This window comes from Acipenser ruthenus, chromosome 9 (assembly GCF_902713425.1).
Source record: "Acipenser ruthenus chromosome 9, fAciRut3.2 maternal haplotype, whole genome shotgun sequence".
NCBI classification, from domain to species: Eukaryota; Metazoa; Chordata; class Actinopteri; order Acipenseriformes; family Acipenseridae; genus Acipenser; species Acipenser ruthenus.
This window is the reverse complement of record NC_081197.1, coordinates 44,908,272-44,932,150: the sequence shown is the minus strand read 5'-3', so window position 1 is coordinate 44,932,150 and position 23,879 is coordinate 44,908,272. Positions and strand designations below refer to the sequence as shown.

At 36.3% G+C, this 23,879-nt stretch overlaps 1 protein-coding gene across 5 annotated transcripts in view; it reads left to right on the top strand.

The window, feature by feature from the left end:
* LOC117405424 (lysine-specific demethylase 6A-like) overlaps positions 1–23,879 on the top strand; it is a 99,183-nt gene that overhangs the window by 59,157 nt on the left and 16,147 nt on the right. For 3 of the 5 annotated variants that reach the window (XM_059030056.1, XM_059030058.1, XM_059030057.1), the window contains 13 exons: positions 3,345–3,465; positions 9,262–9,316; positions 10,160–10,194; positions 11,878–11,971; positions 13,067–13,193; positions 15,729–15,827; positions 16,367–16,586; positions 17,334–17,468; positions 18,968–19,114; positions 19,780–19,875; positions 19,977–20,084; positions 21,704–22,102; positions 22,500–23,299. In XM_059030056.1, the coding sequence (XP_058886039.1) occupies positions 3,345–3,465; positions 9,262–9,316; positions 10,160–10,194; positions 11,878–11,971; positions 13,067–13,193; positions 15,729–15,827; positions 16,367–16,586; positions 17,334–17,468; positions 18,968–19,114; positions 19,780–19,875; positions 19,977–20,084; positions 21,704–22,102; positions 22,500–23,299 (2,436 nt within the window). The remainder of the gene's footprint in view (positions 1–3,344; positions 3,466–9,261; positions 9,317–10,159; positions 10,195–11,877; positions 11,972–13,066; positions 13,194–15,728; positions 15,828–16,366; positions 16,587–17,333; positions 17,469–18,967; positions 19,115–19,779; positions 19,876–19,976; positions 20,085–21,703; positions 22,103–22,499; positions 23,300–23,879) is intronic. The other 2 variants (XM_059030059.1, XM_059030060.1) reach the window with 1 other exon arrangement.

The window sequence follows — 23,879 nt, the reverse complement described above, 5'->3', positions numbered from 1 at the left end:
ATGGCTGTACTTCACTGATGGATTGAGCATTGTGTGCTGCATTGAAGGGTGAGACTGGAGGTTCTGCGTCTCCAGTTTACAGTAGCCATCCTCAAGTTGCTGGTGCGAGAACATGAATTACTTATCCACTGTAGTCCCTGTTTGGTTTGCAACTTTGGGTTTTTAACTTAAATAATGCAACATTTTCATCCGCAAGGATTTATGTATGTAGAATATAATTTAACCTGCCGTCTTTTCTGAACTTGGACTGGCTTTTAGATACATGGACACAGACCATTTTATTTTGCATACATTATTATTATTTATTATTAATTATTATTATTATTATTATTATTATTATTATTATTATTATTTATTTCTCAGCAGACGCCCTTATCCAGGGCGACTTACAATGGTTACAAGATATCACATTATTTTTACATACAATTACCCATTTATACAGTTGGGTTTTTACTGGAGCAATCTAGGTAAAGTACCTTGCTCAAGGGTACAGCAGCAGTGTCCCCACCGGGGATTGAACCCACGACCCTCCGGTCAAGAGTCCAGAGCCCTAACCACTACTCCACACTGCTGCCCCAGCTTAGTTTATGGCAAACCTTGTATTGCTTAATTATATGTAGTCTTTTTTTTATTTACTTATTTGTTTTAACCTGGTGCATCTGTCCTAATTCATGTAATTTTATCACACTATTCCCAAAGGGTTTGTTTAGTTTCTGTCAAGCAAGATAAACGCGGCTAATGTATGTTGCTGTGTTTGCCAAGCATAGTTCTTGACGTGTTTGTAGTGGAATCTGCCAGTGTATAAAGTGTTGATGGCAATGATGTGACGTAAACCCCGAGTCTTGCGTTTGGTTTCTTCTGAGTGAGTTGCGTGACTGTCGTCTTCTGAGTGAGTCGCGTGACTGTTGCAGCATTTGTTGCTTTTCATATGGGCTCTGCTTCTCTGTTTGTATTGTCAGATTAAATCGCTTTCACTGAAAGCAAGTAATGGTGACAGTCGTGCTGTTGATTGGAAGACATTCCATAGTCAGGATGTTGATATTATTTTGAAAAAAATTGTAATTGGCCACTCTGCAAACCAATATAAAAAACAATTTATGAATACAAAAGTAAAATATAAATATGTATATAAATTCTAAATCAAGTAGTGTTTTTGTATTGCAAAAATACTTTACAGTTTAAACAGTAGATATCGGTTTACACACTAGGCTTAAAAGCTTAATCTATTAAACAGATTTACTGCCTTGGTTCTGTGCTGGAGACGGGATACATAAAGGATATGAAAACTGTAAAGATGGTTGTTTAGCTGTCTCTATAAAACATTGAACTGACTGTCAGTCAGAGCTGAATTATGATTCTGGTGTAAATATTAATAGACGTTCTTCTTCCCATGCATGCTTTTATGGATTCCCAGTCTGTATGGATACGCATGTTTTTTTTAGTGCAAGTTCTTCTTTTGCATAGTGTTACATTTTCATTAACGCCCAAGTGCTGAAATTTAATGTTGGTTTTAGTGAGGTAGTTCTTGGAAATAGGAAACACAAAACCATATCTCAATCTTCTTTTTTGTGTGTGTGTGTGTTGAGGTGTTACTCAGATAATTTATGGAGAATTAAAGACATCATTGAGGCATTTTATTGTTAAGTATAAATAATGCGTGTATTATGAAAAAGAATGTATCTGAAGAAGCAGTCGGTCTGTGCAATTTTATTGTTGTTTACATTTTCCTATTCATGTGTTAATCAGTACAGAATTTAGCATATGCTTTATTTAATGGATTAAGTGGCAGTGCTGTAATGCATGCAGGGGGAAAAAAGAAAAACAGATGTAGAACTGCCAAGCCTTGCTCAGTTCAATGAACAAAAACAGCTGTCGCTCACACCACAGTCAGTATTGAGGCACGTTTGGGTATGATTCGTTAGACTTGAAAAAAAATGTAACTAGAATTTGCATGAATGCTGTATTGTATCAAGCTGCTTAGATTTTTCACCAACTGTAGAAGTCATGCAAAATGAGTATCACTGCTTTAGGTAATCTGTCTTCATCTGTTTTTTCCTGTGGTATAGAAAAAGGTATTTCATGCAATTTTTGGATATCTAAATTACAGGTACAACTGCGTGTGACACAATGTTCTTGAAATCTGACTTAATTATGTCGGCAGAACAAATATTGTTTTTATGACATGTTTTTGAATGAGTCTTGTGATGGATTGTGACTTGCTGTCGACTGATTAAAGTCTTTATATAGTGGTGGTGCCCCACCTGGACAGAGAATGATTAAACTGTGAAGGAGACTGATTACCAAGTCAATTATTTTACCACAAGTCCTTCAAACGCTCATCTATAACCCATGAATGCTTGTTTCAGAACTTTACAAGAATCCATTTTTAAAGATGGCAACAAAGAAGAAATAAGAGGACAACAGTACCTCTGTAGCCCCGTGACAAACCACTTGCATAAAAAGACTATACACATTTTATGGCTTTAGTTTTATGGATTTATTTCTTTATACACGTTTTTATGGTTTCTCTTGGTTTAAACTCAAACTATTTGCTAATATTGTACAATATAACCCCAAACAATATAAATGCATGTTGTTCATGTTTGTACATTTATTAAACTGTGAAGGAGACAGATTACCAAGTCAATTTTACCACAAGTTCTTCAAATCCTCATCTATAAGCCCACCAAAGGTCAGTTTAACTCGTGTCCCACAAGAGGTTTTAGACCTTCAAAGATGGGGCCTTTTTTGATACTTTTCATCCTGAAGCCTTTTTGTGGGGTCATTACATCAGACAGTAAAGTATGTAGACAGTAGCAGAGCTGCATACAGAAAGTTCGTTAAATTGTGAGCTCACCTAAGCAATTTGAAAATGATATCTCTCCTACTTTAGAAGGAACATGCACTTAAATCACTCAGGAATTTGACAATTGGATAATTTTTCAATTTTAAGGTCCCCAGCAATACAGAAATACTAAAGCTGTGGTACTTATTTTGCATCTCAGCAGCTCTTCATCACTGAGTTTAAGTGTTTGGCCTTGTTTCATACCTGACCGGTATCTTCCACTACACAAAAAATAAAATTGTTTGAGATGACACGGAAGGACCCAATAGCAAACATTATTTTATTTGATTTAAAAACATACAGATTAATTCTAATATGGTTATAATGCCTGAGCACCATATAATGCTATATACAGTACCTAACATTTTGTAGAGACAGGATAGGAGTAGATAGAAAAGAAGAGGTCATATGTTTAGTCCAATGGATAACTTGCCATTATTTCCTTTGGTGTGTAAAATATACATTTTATTTATTTATTTATTTTATTTTTTTCCCCCAGGGCAATTAAAGCATTTCAGGAGGTGCTTTATATTGATCCCGGCTTTTCACGGGCCAAGGAAATTCATTTACGACTTGGGCTGATGTTTAAAGTCAACACAGACTACGAGTCAAGTCTAAAGGTAAATGGAGATTTTAAGTTGTTTACATAAATAAAAACTTTTTAGCATGAAATAAACACGTTTGTGGTTGTGACACGTTTGCTTGTTAAACTCTAAGTTTTCACCTTGCTTCACGGCCACTGACCTTGAGAACGTATTGTAGTGTGTGCCTGTAGTAAGTATTGAGTCACGAGGCTGTTGTATATATTACTGTAATTCTTAAATCCAAGTGGAAGGGAAACTAGTAATATTGTTTTATAAGGAGAGTTTTGCTTATGATTTGGGGGTGGGGGGTGGAGTCTGGATGTTAGCTGCAAACCAAATATTTAATGGGGGTTAAAGAGTAGGCTACTGGAGCCTACAAAACCTGATTTTTAAAATGAGTGTAACATACCTCTGCATATACCAGAACTGGACTGCCACTTTACTGTCTGCATTGTATTAGCTACTAAAGCATACTGTGTTCTCCGCAGCAGCCTGTTCAGCTGAAAGCATTTACTGCCAAGATTTATTTTTATTTTTATGTAAAGACTAAGGAAAAAAGTCATTGCTGACTGGCTGTTGATTGCAGCATGTTTTCCTTGCATAGCACAATGACACCATTTTGGTTTTGACTGGCAAAACACAAAGAATGGAGAAAGTGCTACTTTGTTTTTATTGTGAAAAAATAAGCCATGTACACTTTTAAAAATAAAGGGAGGAGTAAATAAAGTTTTCTTGTGCGTCCAAGGAGAGGATTTGCAGCTCTACAGTACAAGCCCATTTGCTGATGCTATAGGCCCTGAGTGTGTTCTAATGCAAATAATGGCTGTTGTCATACTGCCAGGATTGTAGTGGTGTAATGATTTACTGGCAGATACAATTCACGGGTACAGACTCTAAAGGTTCAGTTTAATCGATGCACTATCAGTCGTATTGGTACAAAACAACATGGTAGTACAAGGTAGTACAGTTTATTGAAAAATAAAGTGGAGCGGGAGCAAGGTGTATTTTACTTGGTGTTTTTGCAGAGGCAGATATTGCTTTAGTCACTAAAGCGTGCTCATTGTAGAATTAAAAAGCCCCATTGGAATCTAGCAGCAACTACACTTATAATTTCACAGAGAGTGTAGCTCTCACACTCAATGTCAGTGACAAAGCATTCTAAATGTTTAAACCACATGTTCTATAAAAATATACTGAGTGTCAATATCATGTTTAGTCTATTTTTTGATTTAATGATTAATATGTTAGTGTGTGGTGGGTACCTTTTTAATCGAGTTGAGAGTATACTTTCTCTTGCACTGGCTTTGCTTGCGGGCCTGAACTAAGCAGAGTGCGCAAGGAATACACTCTCAACTTGATTAGAGGTTGCACCAAACATATAAACATGCAGAAAAAATAAATTTAAGTTTGCACTGGTAAAATGGTGGTCACGAAAGGGGTGTGCAAAACTTGTTACACCATACTTCATAAAGAGAATTCAGAGTATTTAATAAATTCATTGATTTAACGTGTTTACATCAAAGCAAGAAAAACTGTCCTTCCTCACGTTTACAATTCAGTACCAGTCAGTGGCAGTTAACTTCTGCATTAAGTGTTAGAATTGTTTCTGTCCGAGGCGCTGACATTTTTACTGCTGTACCACTGCCGTATCCGTCTAGACAATTCTGAGGAACGAGGCATTATCTTGAGCAGGAGACTATTGGAGGTTATTGACTAGCTAGCAAGAAGTCTGGGCCTTAATTGGATTTGCAGAGACATGCCTGTAGGCATTTTGATTTCCATGTTCAGAGCGTGTCACTGTTGCTATGCATACAATACAATTTAATGTGAAATAAACCTGGTATCCCTTCTAAATACCATTTAAACAAAACTGAGATTTTACTCATCTGCATTTCAGTTTTTTTTTATTTCAGACATGGGAGCAATGGTTTTCTTTGCATCATCTATTTCCATTAGGAATTCCGTTATACTGTAGAAATCAATATAAACATGGCTGTTATTAAGCTGTGTTTGTTTCAGTATTAGCCCCAGCACCATAAAATGTCAGTATTTTAATAATTTGTAACTACTGTTTCATTTTATTTTTGTATTGATATTTGTGTTGGCTGTTGCTCAGGTGCCATAGTTTTAATCTATTGGTTTCCTAAAGAAAATGAAAATATGTAAATCTGTGAAGACCTTAGCTTGACTGTCCGTTTTGTGTGCTCCTGTTTTTTTGTGGGTTTTTTTGTAATTTTTTAAACTGCTTTATCCAGCTAAGGTTGCTGTGAAAACTGGTTGGTGTTTATCTTGTAAATCAGTTGATATGTATGTGTAAATGCTAACTTTACAATGTTGTGTAAATCTGTGAATAAAAAAAATCAAAAAATACTAACTGTACATCTTGTCAAAGCCTGTTCATCTAAAGAAAAATAAGAAAATATTAATAAATAATTATAATTTATTGAAAGTCCATTTCAAAGAGATGGGCAGAAAATAAAGGTAATTACGGTTTCAAATCTGCTGCCTTTGCTAATATATTAAAAGGATTAGGAAAGACCCATTGGTGATCTCATGCAGATCATGTAAATACTTGGCTGGCTGTCCACTGGTGCACTCAGCCTTAGCTCAGCAGCACAAGCTGCAGATTTATCCTCCCTTTGCCAAAGGGCTGTGTTGCTGAATGATTGGCGGGCTGACTGCTCGACACAGGATTTTTTCCTCAGGAGATAAATGAATGCGGAGTCTCACTGAGGACCCTGGAGAGCGCAGTAATAAGCTGATCCAGCTGCACGTGCGCCACGTCCTCCCCCTGCCCCTGTAACAAGCCTGGCGAATGGAGTGCTGGCTGCCTGCCAGGGCTTTGATTACGCATGGCTTTACGTGTCCTAGATATCTGAACAAAGAGAAAGCTCTGAGAGAAACAGGCACAAATCACACTACTTGGGCTAGCGTAGAAAAAAAAGAAGACAGGTTTTCAGTGTCCCTGTTTTTTTTTTTTCTTGTGTTTTTTTTTTTTTTTTTTTTTTTTTTTAAAGCTTGGATTCAAGTTCCTTCTTCCTCTTCTCTGGTAAGTTTATATGCAAGTGGATTACAAAACGCATAGATGGATTGAAGATTACACTATACTGCAGGCGGTTAGGTTTCTGAACATGTGACATTTTTACTCAGAGGAGCATCCATTTAAAATATTCAACTATTTCACTGTGATCTGTATAGGATTTCTGATTTACAGTGAGGCTTGTTTATTTTTCCCCACCTCCCCAAGACCAGATGTGCTTGTGTTCAGCCAGATGCAGTGCACTTCATTACTGAAACGAAAGAACAATTCTTATTGTGAAAACCTCAAGTCAGGGATTTGGACTCAAGATCACTGTGTTTCCCTGCTGCAGTGCAGCACAATTAGAATTATTAATGTGGTGCTGCTGTTTTATATTAGTCTGGTATTTCTTTAGTAGTCTGTCATGTTATGTCCCTGTCTTCAGTGCAATGGAAATACTAGGAAATGCTCTTATGTAGAATTGAATTGTATGTAGTCAACTCTGCCTGAAGGTATTGTATGTCAAATCTGAACTGCAGTGTTCTCTAGCATAATAATGACTCTGGAAGCAGGCAACTCTACTGCAATATCTGACTTGCAGCAGTCTGATGGTAAAGCTTATGTAGGGATGCAGTATATTGCTGGAAATGTACTTAGCAACAAGGCTTCCTGTATCCGGTAATGTTTAAAATGTATACTGTTTGGGAGAATAGGCTAATGCATTTATTGTAGTGTTCTTGCAGTAATGGCTTGGGTGGTATTTAAATACTAAATGTCTTGGAGTCAGAGCAGCTTGCATTTTATATACTGGAATACATCGGATACAAATCTTTTGTGTAGGGTGGGTGGGTTTTGTGTATTTAGATTAAATTAAATTTACGCAAGACATTTGTGAGGTGTTCTGAACTGGCTGCTAATGGCAGCCTTCATTATTTAATTGTGTGATTTTAAAAATAATAAATGCCTTTTTAATAAGCAATTCATTTTAAAACCTTCCGCCTGTAATAATACATTTATTTTTGTTTACCAAAATGCACATTGTGGGTGTATGTTTCTATTTATTTTTCTATTTATTCTTTGTAATTTTATTACTGCAGTGTAGTGTGAAGGATGCAAACTATGCACTGCTACCAATTTATCAGAGACAGGTAGCTGCAGTTGGCAGGCACCGATTCACTTTAGGTATTGTTTTTGACTTGGGGATTCCTGCTCAGTTCATTAGTAATGCAATCGGTGATTTATGGCTTTTAACAGCAACTATTGCTGGTAAAGCTTTTCTCGAAGCCAGATGAAGACTAGTTGTCTTCCGCTGAGAGATATTCAGTCAAATAAAAACAAATCTTGGTATTTATTTTTATATAGGTTAATAATACCACAGATTATTTTATTTCTTACCAAATGCCTGGAAGTATTGGTACATGCGCAATCATAGACAGCCTCCCTTGGTCCTGGATGAAGGTCTCTTACAGTATAGCAGGTGTTGGTCTACCACAGGTGGTATTTTAATAAAGGTTTTAAAAAATCCACTACAGATGAGGTGAAATTGATTTTAATTTAAACCTTGATGTATTTCATTCAATAGTCTGTTCCAAAAAGTGTTGCCTATTAAATATAATGTATTAATGCCTGTATTCCTAATTGAACAAATTGTGGTGAAAGGTTTTTAATTACTAACTTGAACTGTTGCTGATGCATATGTTGCATTTACTGTAGTTCAATTAAGAGATAGATCTTGCTTTTGAATTCTGTCCAGATTCTATAAGGTCACATACTTGTTTTGGAACAGATGATCTAGAGGTAAACCTATATATCCTTGGTTAACTCTGGCACACTTTCTAGTGTTTTGCATTTTGTCTAGCCGTGATTTAAACTTGCTAAAGAAATTAGTCATTATAGTTTTAATAGTTATGGAAAATGTCACAACCTGAGGTATGTGGATGCGTGTGTGTCACATTTTTACGTGTAATTATGACATACATACAGACACGCACAGACTGATGCACTGCACAGCCCAGACTAGAGAGCGATGTTGTATGTATAGTGGCAATGAAATTGAAATGGGCAGCAAGGAAATCAAAATGTGGCAAGTTTTTCAAGGTGTTTTAAATTGTTCGGGGAAAAAATAACAATGTCAAGCTTTGGACATGACTATACCTGAAGTTGAGGTGGAACCTTGATTCATCAGAAAACATGACCTACACTTCAACAACGTTTACGAACCAATCACTGTGAGACCTGTGACCTCTGTCAGAGGAAGTGAAACAGGTTGTCTGGCCGCCTGACTGGATGAGGTGCTTCTTCTTATACATTGGTCCAGGAATCTTACAAAGCATTGTCACCAGGAAGTAGTCTTGCTGATGTTGTGGGTCTGAGAATTCCAATCCAGGGACTGTTGCGTACAACGAACTAGTCATGAAGGAGAGCCCACTTACTAGTTCTGGGACTATGTGAATATTCGAAAAAACACTGCAAAAGTGATCATGTTGCTCTTTTGTTTCTGTGAGTATTTATAAATGACTATTTAATATTGCAAAGAAAACCAATGCATAAATGAAGTTTGAAGTAAATAATGCTGTGATTACAAGGTGTAATGGGTTACAAGGTTTATTTTACCCCTGAGAAATATCAATTGTAATATAGTGATTATATATTTTTTCCCATCTTTGTATTTCCACCGTTGTGTCTCAACCCCTGTATATATGATCAGAATGAACAATGATGAAAGTGGTATTGCCTACTCAAAACAAGATTGCTAATAACTTAGATAGGCTTTTTACAGTAGTTTAAATTGTACTTTTTAATTGTTTTTGCAGCATTTTCAGCTGGCTTTAATAGACTCAAATCCCTGCACTTTGTCCAAAGCTGAAAGTAAGTACTGCAAATAAACTATATTTACACACTGGATAACCTTTTGGTCAAAATGCATGTGTAGTATAAGAATTCTATGAAATTGAGACATTTGAGGCATTAATGTTCATTTTAGTTCTGTTTCTCATTACCGGTTAATTGGTTGGTTTGATATTTTATTTAAATATGTATTTATTTTCTAATATAGGCATTTCATTTAGCCTATCTGTCCAAACATTTGGCACTACACGTGTAGCTGTACATAGATTTTAAAGTAGTAATGGTTGTACTGGAATGCAGTGCACATTTAACAAATAAATACTGAAATCAGTCATATTTCTTCAAAGGAAATTTTATTGTAATGGTAATTCATTAAATCTGAAACACAGTATCACAAATTAAGTTGTTTACCCCCTTAGTTAATATATACACACACTGTGCTGCTGTTACTCATTCTTGAATGCTTTACTCTGACCATTTTAAATGTACTATTTTACTATTCAGTTTCCACATTTTTTTATATTGGGTACATTTGTTTGTAAATTGTAGTTTAAGGGTCGTTTGTGTTTTGCTGTTTTCTACGCTTCTTTAATTTCAATTTTGGTAAACCATCTTAACGCTTCAGGTTTACTTCCTGTGTAATGGGACTCCACCGGCTACCCATAGGAAACTTTATGGGTTCACCTTCAACACAGGAAGTTTTACTTGTGGTTGGATAATCGGCTTCACAGTAGTGCAAGTGAAAAATGGCTTTATAAAATTGTTAATGAAGTGTAATTTCAAATGTACACTTAATGATTTTGAAATGTTCATGTTTTAATTTATTGTTTTTACTGATTGTGTAATATGTCTTTGTTTTTGCAGTTCAATTTCACATTGCTCATTTATATGAAATTCAGGTAAGTTTATGTATTTTTTAAATTAATGTTTGTATTACATTTTACATGACCATTTCATTCAGTAAGTCCAGGTTTTGAACACAAATTCCGTTTCAGTTAAACATGCATACATTTGTCAAGAAACACTAGTGTTTTTGTGGGAAATAAATGATTCACATATACATAACAGTATCTTTGTGTTTAGTTAGTGTTGGAACTAAGCTTTGAAGACTGAAATACCATACGGTATGTGTGGCTTTCTGGAGGGATGAAATATGTACTCCCACCAACAGTGAAAATCCTTTTAATGTGTTAGAATGGTTAATGGATTGCAGAAAATGCTTAATGTTTATTTGAAAGTGATAAATGAGATATTTTAGACATGAGCAGTGTGTTTATTGCATTTGATTGACCATTTAAAGTTGAGGGTTTTTTTTGTTGGAAGGGGTGAAGCAGCATCTGCATTCTGTCGAGAGAGTGGAGAGAGCAAAATTTGTTCCAAGTATTCTCCTCCTCCCTGTGTAAGCTTTTTAAGCCAGGTTGAGCACAAAGGGCTCTAAGGGCAGGGAGTGTTGTCAGAGATATAAAAGTTCTTGTACATCAGATCACACATACTTTTTCGGTGCTCAACAAGAACGTGTGTTGAGTGTCAACCATTTATTTACATCAACACCAAACACATCCCTCTCTGGTGCCATGTTAACTGTACAGAGGTTGACAAGCTGTTAGACTGCATTGTCCACCTTGTCAGATATGCATGCCAGTGATTTCCTACAGCATGCTTCAGCAGATGATTTGGTATTGTGTTTTATTTGATCTAGTGTTTTAAAGATGTTGGCATTTCATCTCGTCAGTGCTCTTTGTGATTTGCGGTCATAGGGATGTGCCTCATACCCCAGTCTGTTTGCAGGCATTAACAGGAAGAGTTAGAACATTCTTTGCTTGAGAAGCAGGGAGTATTGCATTAGCAGTACAGAATATAGCAGGGTATTTTATTTATTATTTTTCTTATGCAGGGTGCAAGGTTAAATGGTTTACCATCCTCTGTGCTGATATCGTTGTTTGATTTTTACATTTCCATCTTGTTTACTTTGAAATGCATTTACTGTTCTCTAGATGAGAGAGAAGGCAGACATGTGAGGGTCCTCCTGAGGCAACCAGTTTTATTGCAGACACTTTACGCCATAAAGTTTTGTTGCTCTGCAAATGGTTTCAGTGATGTCGTCGGCTAATTAAACCTGTTCAATTGTCCCCGTCCCGTCCCGTCCCCCCCCCCCCCCCCCCCCAAGAAAAAAAGAAAATATGTGGAAATTCTTGTCTAGTCTTATCATTTGTATGGTTCTGACTTGTTAAGCTTTCTTAAGACACTGCTTCCTAGCACTTCAGCAGGAAAAGACACTTAGCTTGCTCTGTCCGTGTGTTCAACAGTCCCATATCGCAGCATTTGAAAGGGGAGAGTAAATTACTGACCCTCCCCCAGCGTCTGGCTCTTTTTTTTTTTTTTTTTTTTTTCCTTTGGAGCATGGGGCTGGCCAGTGTAGTTTATGTTGCCATTTCCTCTGTCCATGGTTAGTCTGAAGCCTTCTGCACTGTTTACTGTCCAAGGATTCTGTGGCTGGCTTTTAGTGATGCTGAAAAGGAAGCTCTACAAGTTGTACTCTCTGTCTTAACTCAGGCCATCCATTTTCTATTCTTCATTCACAGAAAAAGTATCGAGCTGCGAAAGAAGCTTATGAACTCCTTTTGCAGACTGAAAATCTCCCTGCACAAGTGAAGGCAACCACTCTTCAGCAATTAGGCAAGTAGTGTGTGCGGGGTTTTTTTGTGTGTGTGTGGTTTTATTTTTTTGTGTTTTGTTTTTTTTTGTTTGTTTTTTGTTTTTATGTTTGCATTTTACTAATATAGACAGATTGTTGCACTAAATTATTCAATTTGTTTGAATGATTTTGGCATTTTATTTTGGTGTGTGTCGGTGGGGGGGAGGGGGGGTCAGGAAAGTGAACCATGTGTAGATTTATCTTTCGCTTGCTTTCAAAAGAAAAGCTTTTTTTATTTTTTATTCTGTGGCTTTTTGTTTCTTTAGATATGGATTATTTGGTAATATCTGAACACAGTAAAATGTGCACTAACGGATAGTTTTAATTAGTAACATGCATGATGTATACATGTGTGTATTAATTCATACTATTTAATATCTGAATTATAAACTGTAATTTAAATAATAATCTCCCTCATTATACATTTTTCCACTTAGAAACTTAAAGATGCAGAATTAGCTGAACACATTCTGCTGTACTATTTGCTGCTGTTATTAATAGTTAAAATGAAAGTACAGTGTTTTCAACAGCTTTTTCCCCCACCTTATTCCTGAGAGTCCTTGAAGTGTAGTCTGACTGGATGATGCAACATGATTTGTGTTTGATTTCTACTGGAAGTGTCTTGTTTTTTCTTCTCCTCCTGAATCACATTGAAACTATTATGGAGCTGCTCACATTAGAATGTTGCTATATCATAAAACAATTTAGATTAGCTTGGAATTGGCCTTCCTAGACTGGTTTCCATGGAGACCCCATTGTAGCCTGTTTGCCACAGGTGTTAAAAGGGCTGGGCTAGCTCTGGGGCTACAGCCCTTGGAGGACCCAGGGAAGTGTTTTATGTCTGAGAGCTGTGTCTGCTTCCTAACAACTGTTTCAATGTCTGAATTGGGAGACCAGCATGTTTGGAGATAGTTTGTTCAGATGAGGCCTTTGAAGAAGCAGAAGGAACCCCCCTCCCCCACCCCATTTGCTTGTTTTCTTTTTATCTTTTGGTATTGCTGATTGTATTGGTCTCCTCTTAAGGAACAGCTTTCTTGAAAAATGGTTATCATGTAATCTTTTTCCCTGCTGCACAGGCTGGATGCATCACACCGTGGATCAGTTGGGAGACAAAGCCAATAAAGAAAGCTATGCTATTCAGTGTCTGCAGAAGTCTTTAGAAGCAGATCCGAACTCTGGACAGTCCTGGTACTTCCTTGGCAGGTACCACTACACATTCTTAACTTATTTTTATATATATATATGTGTGTGTGTGTGTGTGTGTGTGTATATAATATACATACATACATACATACACACACACTTACACACACACATACACACACACACATACACACACACATACACACACACAAGTAATGTGCAGTCATTAACAACATGTTTTTTGCAGCTTATAATACTATTAGCATAGCTCTGGGGGTCTGGATAGGTCTTTTAAACCTCTGCAAGCCTGATTTTTTGCTGGCACAAGTTACTGTTTTTTTAATTGTAAACTACAAATGTGGGTAGGTAATTTAGCATAAAATATTTAATATATACTGTCCAAGACATTTCTTGGCTGGGGGTAAAATTTGTTTTGAAATTACAGGAATGGCTTCTTACCGAAGTGTTTTTGGTCATCAATGCTCATTTATAGTACTATTAGACCAATGCAATGAGTGATGACACCTGTAGGGATGCCATCAATGGCACAGTACGTTTTAATAATATCTTCACAAGTGCAATATTTATAATGATGGTTTGCACGTCTCAATTTTAACGTCTCAGATAATTAAGAAATAATTAAGAAATCTTTTGTAGCAAAAACCATGGTATACAAATAGTCGGGTCCCATCGGGGTCGGGTAGCAAGGCTGTAATTCAGAAGTAGGCTCATTCTATTCACGTTTTCTTGATTTAAAAATGATGGCAATACGTGGTGGCTTTGTTTGGTGTTGGTTTTTTTTTTTTTTTTTTTTTTTTTTTTACATAAATCTGTTATCTACCTTTTATTTATTTTGTTTAACCTTTTCTTTAAGCATGTTGTGTTTGGATTATATGGCAATATTATATGAAAAGAAGATGAATTTAGTATGATAGTTTAATTAGTTGGGATTTGTGAGATTTAATTCAAATGCTTTGCTTTTGGACATAAAATGTTAACAGTAATGAACAACAATAGTTTAGATAGAAATTACTTCTGTTAAAATATAGTATTTTTTTATTATGTTAAAGGGACAATTGAAGTGGATGCACACATTCTTTTCAGTTGTTAAACTTAAGTCCTTTGTTTTTTTTTTATAATCGGAAGTGTTCTATTTTGAATAAGTATTGCCTCTTTGTTCAACTATTATGCACAACGGTGTTTTTCATTATTGGATCTTCTGTTAGTTATATATATATATATATATATATATATATATATATATATATATATATATATATATATATATATATATATATATAGTTATACAGATTATATGATATAGCTACTGGTATAATAATAAGGCAAAGGTGCAAGTGCACATGATTCTGATTTAGTTTTTTTAAAAGCACAGTAAATGTTTATCAAAAAAGAATTAAATTAATATATTAATCGTGATACTATCAAAATGCAGGTATGAAATAGCTTAGTTCTAAAGTCAGCGTTTTTCATGACACACCATTAGCTAGATTAAAATATTCCAATTTTTAAACCATTTTCTCATTATTAGTTTTCTGCTTTAATGAATTTACAGCATTATTGCAACAGTCATTGAAACTTGCGGGAGAGTAGGCAGTTAAATCTTCTCTAACAACCAATCTATGAACTGCTCATTCGCTTGTCTTTTGTCACAGTCACAAAGACCTGCTTTTATCTATATCCCTGAGTGTGTTTCCCATTAGAACCAAAATCATCCATTCTGCATACTGTTGGTGTGCGTAACATTTAAACACATTTTCTTTTGACTAGCCAAATCGATGTCCATACCTATGAATATAATGTATCTACATTTACATAGAATTGGTGAGCTATAAAGTACAGTATCTAGTAAGATTTGTGTTAAGTATTACTAAAATTTAAATTATACATTTCATTTCACCAAACTTTTTATTGTATTATACAAGCCTAGCCTAGTTTCAGATTGCATTGGACTATAATCGTTTACTTACGGTGCACTTAATACTAGAGTATATGGACCCTCTGTATGTGCCTGCACTGGTTTAGAATTTAAACAGCAGCTAGAATAGACCGAGAAACACGTGGTGTTTTGTTCCTTTGAGTTGAATATCTATGTAGATAAATTAATCTGTAATCTGGATCAGATTAAAATAGAAACATTCTGATATTAAAAATGTAAATACAAGCTATGTGCTTATCTATGGCTGCTACCTGTTTCTTTGACTAATTTTTAAAAATGAAAATACTGTTTAGCTGGGACCTTAATGTCAATTAGAATGTCTAGTTAATAAATTCACCTGCCCCGAATAATCACCAGCCTATGTTATTGGGAGCCAGACTGAACAGCAATTGATTTTTTTTTTTTTTGTAGTTTGAGTGTCAGTCTGCTGCAGAAGTAACAGACACCTGTTCTCTTTTTCAATTGATTATTTCAGAAAATATTATTAGGTTTAATCTTTATATAATTGTATTCATCACACAGTTCTGGACTGTGGTCAAAACTGGGGAGATTGTCAAGTGACAAGACCAGATCTGGTGTTTCTGAGTGAATACAAGATTGGAATAAATGGCCTTTTTTTTTTAAACCTTTTCTTACAGGTGCTATTCAAGTATTGGGAAGGTTCAAGATGCCTTTATATCTTACCGGCAGTCCATTGATAAATCTGAAGCTAGTGCGGACACATGGTGTTCAATAGGGTAAGGAGATAATGAACTGTTTGTACTTCACCCCAACAGCCAGACTGACAGCAGCCAAGGATGGTTCAACCGGGAAACATGTGTTTATCAGATTGACACCTTGCTTTCCTGCATCTCATCTATCGGAGGAAGCTATTCTAAAATAATTTGTGACATTTGTCAGTCCTGCACCAAGACTGGGATTTGTATGTGTGTTTTTTACCCCCACATCTATCCCACGTTTTGCTGTCTGCTGTCAACCAATTAATTTCTCAGCTGCTGTATATTCATCCAAAAAAAAACTAGGAAAACAAGAATTTAGTTAAGAAACTAGCTAGTGCCTTAATGATCACATTGGTGACACACTAGCCAAAGCATTTGTCTGCTTTACTGAGTTGAGCATTCAGCTTATCATGACACTTCTGACGCAGGTTGTGCTACATTTCTCAGACAGTATCAGTTGTGTAACTACTTTGTAGGACGATGACAAGGGGACGTGTTAAATTCTGCCTTTCGGGTCTCAGTGTGTGGTGGATTAATCAACGTCTCTTTCTCGTCAGGGTGTTGTATCAACAGCAGAATCAACCGATGGATGCATTACAGGCCTATATCTGTGCTGTGCAGTTGGACCATGGCCACGCTGCAGCCTGGATGGACCTGGGCACCCTCTACGAATCCTGTAACCAGCCTCAGGATGCCATCAAATGTTACATTAATGCAACCAGGAGCAAATCGTGTAGTAATACCCCTGCCCTCACAGCACGGATAAAATACTTACAGGTATAAATTGTTTTGTTTGAGAGGCACAGGGTGGTGTCAGTGTTGAGATGGGGTTGGAGTTAGAACTGTAACACCATGTATTTTGGCTACTTTGTGTAACACTCATGTATTCTTGGGCTGCAGAAGTCAGTAAGAGCTCTGATCAGTGTCGCCGTGTGTATTCACAAGAGGGCCTTCACTGACAAGCTGCAACTAGATCCCTTCTGTTTCTTTCTGCATCATTTTAGTTATTAGTTAAACAAAATTAGACATGATGGGCTGTTTTGTTTTGTTGTTCATGTAAATGTGTATGTGTGTGAACATTTTTCACGTATAACTAAAGCATAATCATGGCATTAAGACATCAATTATTTTTTTCAGTTTTTTTTTTTTAAATGTTGAATATTTAATCCTTTGTTATGAAGATGATTACCTATATTTTAAATAGAATTCAACCTCTCCCCAGGTGGTAATTTACCCATTAAATTAAGGACTTTTTATCTATCTCTCAAATTTTATATATATATATATATCTATATCTATATCTATATATATATCTATCTATCTATATATATATATATCTATATATATATATATATATATATATATATATATATATATATATATATATATATATATATATATATATATATATATATATACACACACACACATATATATATATATATGTATCTCAGATTTAGTAGAAGACCACAATTTATATTAAGTAGTGCAGTATTAAATGTGTTTTTACATAATTTTTCCTAGGCTCAGTTGTGTAACCTTCAACAAAGTAGTCTACAGAGTAAAACTAAAATGCTTCCTAGTATTGAGGAGGCATGGAGCCTACCAATCCCCGCAGAACTTACCTCCAGACAGGGTGCCATGAACTCAGCACAGCAGGTGAGAAGAGTTAGATCGTACTGTAGATTCCCAATTATAGGGCCAGATTTACTAAGCATTTATTCAATGCAGAGTTTACAGGTTTTTTTTTTTTTTTTCACGGAAAAACAAACTGGTAATGTTACAGAAAAACACAAACTCGTACAAACTCGATATTTAATTAGGTTTGTTTTGCATTCACATTTTGTTTTTCCTTTTAAGAAACTGGAGCAAACATCTCACTAGAGCAAATGGATAGTAAACCTGGCCCCTATTTATTGTTACTACTTATATACAATTTTAATTATCGGTTTCAAAAATCACTAATTTTTAAAAATCTGAATCTGTAAACCTGCTAAAATTACACAAGGCTGTCCATGAAGATAATAAGATTACGTTACTCCTAGAAAGATGTGGTGGTTTCAGTAGAGTGTCCATTAGGGTTAGTCTTGTTTCCTAGAAATGGAAAATAATGGTTGACGTCACTATTTTTCAGTTCTGTGTTTTCTTGTTTTTTTTTTCTGGCAGCTAATGCCTAGTGTTACAATGCTCTCCATCTTTATCCATATGAGAAGATCCAACATAACATTTTGTGTGTGTTCTCATTTGAATGTGTAGAGCAATGCAAAATACTCAAGTTTTTTTTGGTTTATATAAATAACAATAATTCATATTTTGGAATAATTGTTATTGTCCTTTCATACTGACATTCATCAGTAATTGATACATTGTAAAATAACCACTCCATATATTTTTATCAACAAATAGGTACCTGCTTTAAAAAGGCGATACCTTTAAGCCATCATGGATGGATGACTGAAAGCAAACCTGTTTTTTTGTGTTTGTTTTGTTGAAGTTTTTTTTGGTGACAAAGTGAATGTATATTAACCTTGTCTTTTTTACTTTGCTTTACCTTTTTAATGTATTCTCACTTTGCAGAGTTATTTGGGTGGCATCTTGGGAGCATTTTGTTTTAAGCGTTTTACTATAAAGTACTGAGTTTACCAAGCTTGCATGAGATTGCCATTTACAATGGGCTGCGTCTGCTGTTTCATTAGTGACCAAAAAAAGGCTCTAAGTTTATTATTATTATTATTATTATTATTATTAATATTATTATTATTATTATTATTATTATTATTATTATTATTTTAATTCAGTTTGAAACCAATGTGCATTTAGTTTACTTATCATAAGGCTGGTCTAACAACTCATATTAAATAGCATTGTAGACATTGGAGACAGTTATGCTTATTTGATAGATGCTACCTCCAAGAACATAACCTTGGGAGTTAGGGGTGAAATATGAATTTACATAATGCCTTAATGTATTCTGCAGAGTCACCTGTCTAATCATTTAATTTTCAGAGTAAAGTGCAGTACATGCTTAAAAAGAAGACACAGCATAAGAATGTTTTTTGTGTTTCAGCAAAGCATCCTGCAAGAGTGTATTTTAAGTGTTAACAGAACAAAGGCAAACAGTGTGTTTTTGTTGTTTTTTTTTACTTTCTACGTTGTAGGCCTGTAAACCTCATCAGAATAATGAAGTAGGCCTTGGTCAACCACAAATGTCACAGCAGTCCTTGCCTCTGCACATGGCTCCTTCAAGCCAAGTAGATGACCAATCAAGTCCTGCCAAGAGAAAAAGAACGTCAAGCCCATCAAAGGTACTGACTTAATTACATTGCTTAGTATAAAGATGTCGACTACACTGGGTCTCTCTATTACAACTTCTGAAGGGTGTGAAACTTATGAAGAGATGTTTATAATACAGGGAGAAATCCAAAGGGGATAATAGAATGAATCTTTTGATGAGCTTGACAAAATGAGAGTTTTACAGCATCTTTCAGGATAGGATAACGCAATGTTTCCTCATTTGCAGACAGGTTTCCAAGTATTATATTTTTGAATTTATGATTTGATTTCTGTGACAGTATATCTCTGGCTATAAGAACAATAACTACAACATTATAATGTTTTATAGGGATTTTATAGGCATATGTTAGGATCCAAAGTCAAATTTAGGACCCCATGGTGACTAGAGCGACCACAACACCTTGGGGTTCGTTGTCAAATTTAAAAAAGCCGAAAATCTGGTTGTGTTCAGCTTGGGTTTGTTGTCATAATGCCCCCATCGCGATGCATAAATTTACTTTAAGAAGACTTGCGTCTTTAGGATGACAACCAAGCGGAATACAAATGGATTTAGTCACCCCAAGCTCTGATTTTGATGGGGTCACAATATATACTATGTACTTACTTTACTTTTAACTTTTTGATGCAAGTGTGTGTACATTTAAAGTTAACTAACTCTCTGTGCTTTCTACATCAGAATACTTCTGATTCTTGGGCAAGTGGCCACAACACGTCACACCATCCAGTACAACAGCAAGTTCCTAACTGGTACTTAACACCACAGAAATTACAGGTATGTTTTAGTAGTACCTTATACATAATAGTGTAGGACACAATGAGATGGAGAATTTCTTTAGTTTTTACATATGACACTAATTTTACTAATCTTCATAGCTCTTGGAACAGCTGCGGACAAACAGGCAAAACCTGAAGCCACTTCAGCTACAGATGCTGGAACAGCTCGAGGGGCAGCTTGCCTTGATGCAGCAGCACCAGCAGCAGGTAAGGAAGCCCAACATCACCTGTCCTTTGACCTCTCTACATTTTGACACAAATTGACCCTGAAATACCACAGCTGTTTTATTTTCGATTTCGTAGTTGGCCTAGTAAGTAGAAACTATGTCCTAAAGATTTTAAAAGGTTGTCCCTTTTATTGAACTGATTATGATGTTGGACATGACCAGGGGCCGGTTGTACTAAAGGGATACGATCCCGGATCCGGGCTCAGATGTTGATCTTGATTCTAGTTGTGTTGTACTAAATGGATCAGTGCTCAATCTGAGCTCAAACCTGATCTTGCTTTTGAGCAGGATCAGAACTTGATCCCACTTTTGAAAAATTGAGGAACTAAACATAGATTGAAACAGATGATTTAACGTTTTAGAAAACAACTTAAGCAACAATGCATTTAAAAGTAGCTGTAACAGTACTGTATTAATATAATATCAATTAGAAAAAAATAACTTTGTACAATATTAGTTTTGTGTTTAGCTATATCTGATATTTCTGTTTTCACCGTATAGCTACAGAAAAAAAATAGACCTGACTGTGTAATGAGGTTTCATAAATATTATTTCTAAGTTTTCTGTGTTGACAAAGTCATACTGGCGTTCTCATGGTATCGATTACAATTAAATCAATAATTCGATTTAACGTTGTTTTTTTTTTAAATGCATATCAGCCCCCCCCCCCCCCCCCCAATTCCTTTTTTCTCAATAACTTAAGCTTAACTTTTCACAGCCTCAATCTCCCCCTGTCCGCGACATTTTCCAGTTGCAGCTGTCTGTCAGCACTTGATTACATTTGCTTAAAATGTGTTGATAATTTGCCCAAAACCGACGCTGCAGCTAGATGTTTGTGTGTATGAAGGCTATACCGCTGTAAAATATCTGTGTGTCCGTCAGAAAATACACACCGTGATTACAGTAACATTTATTAAAACATTTTAGAAGTTAAAAAACCAAACAAAACCAGATACCGGTATTAATATACTCTATCTGTTTTTAGAGAATCGCTGGAGTTTTAAATTATACATGTACAGTAATTGCTTCTGATTCATGTTGTTTAAATTAAACGCACTTCATTTTCTGACATTCAGATTCTTCAATCTCTGCGCCACGCATATTCGCTTCTCATTGGTCAGTTTCTCTAGTTACGGCTGCGCAACTCCAGGATCGGATCAAGATTTCAGATCAGTGGAGCTTGATCCTGATCCGCTTAGTACAACGCCTTTTCATGATCCGGCTCCAGTGAGCCCGGATCCGATCCTGTTTTTTGATCTCGTTAGTACAACCGGCCCGAGTTGTGTGGTGTGTTTTCTTTTTTTTCTTTTTTTTTTTTTTTATAATGGATCCCAATAAGTTCATTATTTTTATTGGTAACCAGGTCTAGTATACATTCTTGATCATGTAGGAAAACACTGTAGTTTTTTAAAAGATTGGCCATTCCAAATACAATGCATTCTCAAATAAGTTCACTTATTTTGTTTGGTATTGTATAACCTTTTTAAATGTTGTGTTTTTTTGCTCTACATGTGATATACCTTAGGGACTCTTTAACTTGTTGATCATTTTAGTTTTGCTACACCACCTAATTGATTTATTTTATTTAATTTGATTTAGATGAGACAAACAGCAGCTGGGCAGGTACGACCAACTAGAGTTCCTAATGGGCCAACAGTCGATTCATCACTGCCTACAAACTCTGTCTCTGGTCAGCAGCCTCACGTGGCCCTGACTAGAGTGCCTAATGTTGTTCCGCCTGGAGTTCGCCCTGTCTGCCCTGGGCAGCCAGTAGCAAACGGCTCTTTCCAAGCGAGTTCGCTTCCCTGCAGCACAGCTGGAATGCTGGGTAATACAGACACTATTTCTGTAGGCAATAATCACATAACAGGAATGGAAAACAATGGAAACGTGCCTTACCTGCAGCAAAACGCACTAAGTCTACCTCATAACTGCACAAACCCAACCAGCAGCAGCGCAGAGGAGCCATGGAAAAACCAACACATTAACTCCACTCAGGTGCGTGCATTTAGCATTACTGTGCATCAGTCTGTCTGTATCTGTATTGATCTATTTATTTGCATTTGCAAAAAAATTAATTAAATCTAATTTTTGACTTTTTAAAACTGGGCTTAAATGTATGTTTAACCTGGTATAAGCATAGCTTTTGTACAACATGCCATTTTTTTTTTCTTAATGCACTGTATAAGCCCGAGAAGTAGGTATGTTTTGGAAACCCTTTTTTTAAATGCTTATTGCTCGAATTATTCATAAGCAATAAGCCAGGTGTTTTCAATCAGTGGTGGTGGTGGGGGGGGGAGGGAGGAGTTCAGTTGTAATCTTGCAGTTCTTCTCGGTGGTGAAAAGCTTAAGCTTTGTCTCTTTCTTTGCCTGATTTTTATTGGTCTTGTTTCAGGGGCTTCAGAAAGGTCAGAGTTCACATTTGGCGGGTCCTAATGGTGAACGACCTCTCTCTTCCACTGGGACTTCCCAGCATTTCCAGGCAGCTGGCACTGGTATTCAGAATCAGGTTGGACATCCCACCACGCCTAGCAATTCACTAACACAGGGGGCTGCTCTCAATCACTTCTCCTCTCCTCCTCACACGGCTACCTCAGGCGGACAACAAGGCATTACCTTAACCAAAGAGAGCAAGCCTTCAGGAAACAACAACGCAACATCAGTGCCTGACATCAGCAGGCACTCTGGAGGGACACCAAACAGCACTGCCACTGTAGAGGGACTCCCTAATCATGTCCATCAGGTGATGGCAGATGCTGTTTCAAGCCCTAGCCATGGAGAATCCAAGTCACCAGGTGTACTTAGTTCAGACAATCCTCAGCTCTCTGCCTTGTTGATTGGAAAAGCCAATAATATTGGGGGTTCTGGAACCTGCGAAAAAGTCAATAACGTTCACCCAGCGGTTCACAACTCAAAGACTCAAGAGAATTCTGTTGCCTATTCGCCCTCATCAGCCATTTCCACAGCGACCCCTTCTCCTAAATCAACTGAACAAACTACTACGAACAGTGTTACCAGCCTTAACAGCCCCCCCAGTGGATTGGGACATAAAGTTAATGGGAAATGTATTGAGGACTCCCAAAGCCCCATGAAAGTCGACCCTCCTTTGATCAGTCACAAACCTAACCCTCCGCTTGCACCTTCATCTTCTGTCTCTATATATCCCAGCTCAGTAGACGTACTCAAAGCATGCAGGTAAGGGAACTATATACTATTCCTATATTGTCATGGTCATCTGCCGGTAGATGTTTGCCATTTGGGCTGGTTGCTGGTAACCGACAAAAAGATCAAAGTACAATATCATTTTAGAATATTACATTATGTGCATCAGTTCTGTTATTTAACATGCTGTTTTTAAAAATGTCATGCTGCAGCCCTTATGAAAGTGCAGCACACCCCATGTGTTTATTTTCTTAACTTTAGTTCTAATTATCCAATCTTTATAAATCTATGCAACTGATTTGGTACTGACGGCCATATGTGCCCTGTAAACCTGGTATTTACTGCACAATCAAACTGTACTGAAACCCTAAGCCTAATCTTTACTGAACGCTTACCTTGAAGCAGCAAATTGATAGAGGCAGTTTTCAAAAGAAATGTTGAACTTATGTGTGAAATAAATATAATGGGCAATGGGGCCCTTTTGTATATGTTTCCTTTAGTTTGTGCTACAGAGCTTCTCCTGAGTTATGAGCTACAACCTGACCTCTGGAATGAATATGGTATTTAATAGACACCCATTTCCTTTCCTTTACATGTCCATACATAAACTGAA